Genomic DNA, 4,849 nt, shown 5'->3' with positions numbered 1-4,849 from the left:
CTGAGTCAGAAGCTGGTCAGTCTCCACCCCAGAGACTTCAGAACACAGTTTAGGCAGACGTTCCAGTGCGGTACAGAGGTGGTGCTGCACTGTCAGAGGGGCTGCCTTTTCGATGTAATATTAACCTGAACTCCCATCTGATGTAGAGATTTGAACTGAAACCACCTCCACCCAGACTACTCCAGCCATCCTGGGCCAGGAATCGGGGCGGGGAGGGAACTTTCCTGTGCCGGATAGAACTAGCACAGGAACTCCCTGTATAGTTAGGCAGCCTCATCTTTTGGTCTTCAGGCCTCTTCTTTCCTCTGCCAACAGTTCAAGTAAAATCAGAAACCCATCCCTCAAAATCTAAGGTCTCATTAGGGTGTTCTTCCCCCAGCCCCTCCCACCTCAGTCTCCTCCATCAGCACTGGTAAACGGGCAGACTGCTCCCCTCAAACTTCTCTCAGCACCACAGGCTCTGATTGCTGCAGGAACAGATGCCTCCGACTGACCGCAGGAAGAGCTCCATTCAATATCCAACTGATCTGAATGGTCCCTGTCCTGGGAGTGTGTGGTGGGACAGTGTAGAGGGAGCTTCACTCTGTGTCTAACCCAGGACCTGGGACTGTGTGACGAGACAGTGTAGAGGGATCTTTAATCTATGACTATCCCTTGCCCTGGGAGCGTGTGATGGGACAGTATACAGGGAGCTTCACTCTGTACCTAACCTGTGTCCTGAGAGCATGTGATGGGACATTGTGGTGGGAGCTTTATTTTGTAACTAACCCCTCTGGTGGGATATCTTCTGGGCCCTTGCTCCTGGAGTATTTGTTGTAGTAGCCTTTAGTTAGTTGTTTAGATTATAACTATTTTCAGGATTACTTGTGGTGTAGTTATTCTTTGGGCAGTTATTTTTGGAGTGCATAATGTCAAAGTAATTACTCCTAGGGTGGTTATTTGCAGGATAGTTACTCTGTGCTGTTTAATTACCCTTGAATACAGATAGGGAGGAGATTTTTGTGGAAGAATCAGGGAAAGTTCTCTGTCATTTCATTATAGTCCAGGATTGGGCCTTCGTTCACTGTGGGCTCTGCTCTGTCCAAAACCAACCCCAGGTGCTGGCCTGAAAGTTCAGATGCCAGGAAATTCTGGTGACAAAGCAATGAAGGTTCTGGATGTGATAAATTCCTTGTCTTCCTTGTTCTCTCTGCAAAGTCTTCAGTGTTATAAAGAAGAAAATCACCTCCACTGAAGGGTACAGATGAACTAGTTTGTTATATAATGTCCAAAGGATTGCAAGCTCTGTAACCAAGAATGTGGCCATGAGGGCTATGGGTGTCAACTCAGGAACAGGAAGTTCTGCAGAGTTTCAAATTAAGTAGTTCATATAGGGGAACATGAGGGACTGACTGTTCGGGCTGGAAATGGAGATCGATCATAGATCATAGCTACTGATCCACGAGGGATTTGAGCAGTGTCCTTGGTAAATGAAGTGCTCCAGGGATATGCGATGTGTTGAACTACTGGAGAGGTCCAATGGCCAATGGAGCTCCCTTTGCCATTGTTGTGTCTGCCTGAGGTAATTGGTCACATCCTGGTCTCTGTAGTATCTTAAACCAGCTGTGCTACATTTTGATGTGTGCGTGTAATCTGAAAAAAATGCCAAATAAGTTATTAATCCGGTAGGACTTTTTCTAATACTCTAGAATAAGGTAAGATAAGATAAGATTTCTTTATTAGTCACACGTACATCGAAACACAGTGAAATGCATCTTTTGTGTAGAGTGTTCAGGGGGCAGCCTGCAAGTGTCGCCACGCTTCCGGCGCCAACATAGCATGCCCACAACTTCCTAACCCATACGTCTTTGGAATGTGGGAGGAAACCGGAGCACCTGGAGGAAACCCACGCAGACATGGGGAGAACGTACAAACTCCTCACAGACAGCGGCCGGGATTGAACCCAGGCCGCTGGCGCTGTAAAGTGTTACGCTAACTGCTACATTACCGTGCCTACTCATTGATGTTGAACTAGGGTTTCTGTGGTGTAAGAACTATCCTGCAAAATTCTGGCTAGGATATGGTTTATACTGGTCCTGTCAGATCATGGGCCAGTCAGCAGTTTTGCTTTGTCCTGTTATACACAGCTCAGCAAAACAGAAGTATGTGCCTCAGAGACAAGGAGACAGAGATTGATTCAACAAACATTGAAGCCAGTGTTCACACACAGGAAGAAAGGAATGGGACAGGCAGGAGGGAGGAGGGAAAGAATTCAGGCAGATTACCACATGACTCCCAGCCAATACGAGATGGTCAGTAACCAACACACTCGCCTTTCTGTTTTTTTTGCAGTTCATCACTGCTTTCACTTTTTCTAAGTGTGCAGAGTACAATCCCAAATATGAGGGAGGCTGTGATCATCTGCTTCCTCCTGGCCACAATGCTCACAGAGGTGAGGAAAACTGATTTACAATTTATTTTCTTATTTGCATTTAGTGAGATTAATACATGAAATGTAGATGTGAAATACATTATAAATTTTGTACGTTCAGCCATTAAATGTATATGTTGCAAAGTTGTCTGATCACAGCATAATTATAGCTGAGGATTTGCTGGTTGTAAGTCTTTCATCCAGAAAGGAGCTACCTCCCCCATAGCATTTTCCAATTTTCTCTTTCCCTCCTCTTCCCCACATCTCTGAGAAAAGGACAACTTCCTGACATTCACATTAAATTTGCCTTTGCTTGTTTAATGTAGTGACCCCTTCTCTTTATCCCTCAATTTAAAGTAATAATCCAGATTTACCTTTTCCTTTTCTTCTTCAATCTTGCTTCCTCTCAGGCATCTCCTGTACAGTTTGAATACTGACGGTTTCCCCAGTTTTCCTGATATCTCAGGCTGCAGACATTTGGGACAGACTCTGGCTCCTCTCTCTATTATCTTGAGTGTTACTCTTCTTTGTGTCTCACTGACCTCGACATTCATGATGGGAGAGACCAGAACCTGACCCAGTGCTCAAAGCTAGTCTGGGCACTGTTTCATCCATGGTTTCTGCTGATTTGTATTCTACTGCCATTCAGTATTCTATTCCCTCTGTTAATGACTTCCCAGGTCTGCTGAGGTTGTAGACTTTGTTCAGTAAACCTACTCAGCTTTATCCTTCACTGTTTCCCGCTCCCTTTAAACCCACCGGGGCCCCATTTCCCGTTCCCTTTCAACTCACCGTGGCCCTGTTTCCTGCTCCCTTTAAAGCCACCAGGGTCCCGTTTCCCACTCCCTTTAAACTCACTGGGGCCCCACTTCCCACTCCCTTTAAACCCACTGGGGCCCTGTTTCCCGTGCTCACTTGAAACTCACCAGTACCCTGGTTCCTGCACTTTCTTGATACTCACTAGGTTCACTGGAAACTTTATTACACTACTGGATAATATTTATTTATCATATTGCTATAAGATTAAAAAAAGTGATTTAAAAGTGTGCAGGGGTATTAATAAAGAGTAACATGTAACAGTCCATTAGATCTGACATTCGGGTGCGACTAAAGTCTCGATAGTGCAGGATTATCAGAGTGTTTTTTGTAGTGCACAGTCATCTCAAAAATCCCTTTCCTTCTGTTTGCTCTGTTGTTCTCTTAAGTCCATTTCTGTCAGCTTAATGCTTGCAAGTAATTTTCTGTTTTTAATGACTGTGAGCAGCTGGAAGTAACAAAAATAGTAAAGTGCTGGAGAAGTTAAAGGGAACTAAAGGTCAACAAATCTCTTGGACCTGATGGTTTTAGTGGAGGGTTGCAGAGACTGTGGATGCATTGATATTTATTTCCCGAAATGCCTTGGATTCTACATCCATTCCCATGGATTGGAAGGAAGCAAGCATCATTCCTACTTTTCAAGGAATGAGGGAGGTGAGAAAAATGGGGAAAGATAATTTAAAAAAAACATTCAGATGCTGGAAATCTGAAATAAAAATAGAAAATACTCAGCAGGTAAGTCAGCATCTCTGGAGGGAGAAACAGTTAATGTTTCAGGTCTGGGAGCCTTCGTCAGAACTGAGAATGATATTCGATAGTTTCCAATTCCCTTGTCCGAACCGGTTTATCTTCACCATGGATGTGCGGTCCCTCTACAACTCCATCCTACATCATGATGGTCTGAGGGCCCTGCAGTTCTTCCTTGAACAGAGGCTCAACCAGTTTCCCCTCCACCAACACACTCATTTGCCTGACTGAACTTATCCTCACGTTGAATAACTTCTCCTTCAAACCCTTTCCCAATTCTGATGGAGGTTGACAAACCTGAAACGTGAACTGTTTCACCCTCCACAGATGCTGCCTGACTTGCTAAGTGTTTCCAGCATTTTCTGTTTTCATAATAAAGAAAGATAGGCCTATTAGACTGGCATTGACACTGGGAAAAATGCTGGAATAAAAATGTGCTGTTACTTGGCACATGGTAACAAGACAGTTTAGGAAATCGTAGTATGGTGAGGCAGGGTCAGCATGGTTTGACAGGTGGAAAATCACGTTTGGCAAAATGAATTGAGATTTTTGAGAAGTTCAGGGGTAAACCATTGGATTTTGTTTATCTGGATTTTCACGTTGTCATCCAAGAGACTGTTACACAGGATCTTTGTTTCAGTATTGTGGGTGATCAAACCTGGAGGTGTTTTGGTTGGTTTCATTCAGCACCAAAACAGAGCAACAATTAACAAGTAAATAATCAAGTGAACTGCTGTCTAACTTTCAGATTTAACTAGTTCTGCTTTGTGTTGTGAAATATGAAATGAGTGGCTTTCTCGTCGGAAGTAAACTTGGCAATGGTGACAGAGGATATAACATGCAAGTCAATGAAATGGGGAAATAAACATTGAAACT

General features: G+C 43.9%; 1 protein-coding gene across 5 annotated transcripts in view; it reads left to right on the top strand.

The window, feature by feature from the left end:
• LOC127566994 (calcitonin gene-related peptide type 1 receptor-like) overlaps positions 1-4,849 on the top strand; it is a 68,359-nt gene that overhangs the window by 28,082 nt on the left and 35,428 nt on the right. For 4 of the 5 annotated variants that reach the window (XM_052009598.1, XM_052009596.1, XM_052009595.1 and 1 more), the window contains one exon: positions 2,332-2,431. In XM_052009598.1, coding sequence (XP_051865558.1) covers positions 2,381-2,431 — 51 coding nt within the window. In that variant the 5' untranslated portion in view covers positions 2,332-2,380. Of the gene's footprint in view, positions 1-1,401; positions 1,466-2,331; positions 2,432-4,849 lie in introns of those variants that run through there. The other variant, XM_052009599.1, reaches the window with a different exon arrangement.

The sequence above is a fragment of the Pristis pectinata genome, chromosome X (assembly GCF_009764475.1).
Source record: "Pristis pectinata isolate sPriPec2 chromosome X, sPriPec2.1.pri, whole genome shotgun sequence".
Lineage (NCBI taxonomy): Eukaryota > Metazoa > Chordata > Chondrichthyes > Rhinopristiformes > Pristidae > Pristis > Pristis pectinata.
The sequence above is the reverse complement of the archived record's forward strand: the minus strand, read 5'-3'. Positions and strand labels throughout refer to the sequence as shown.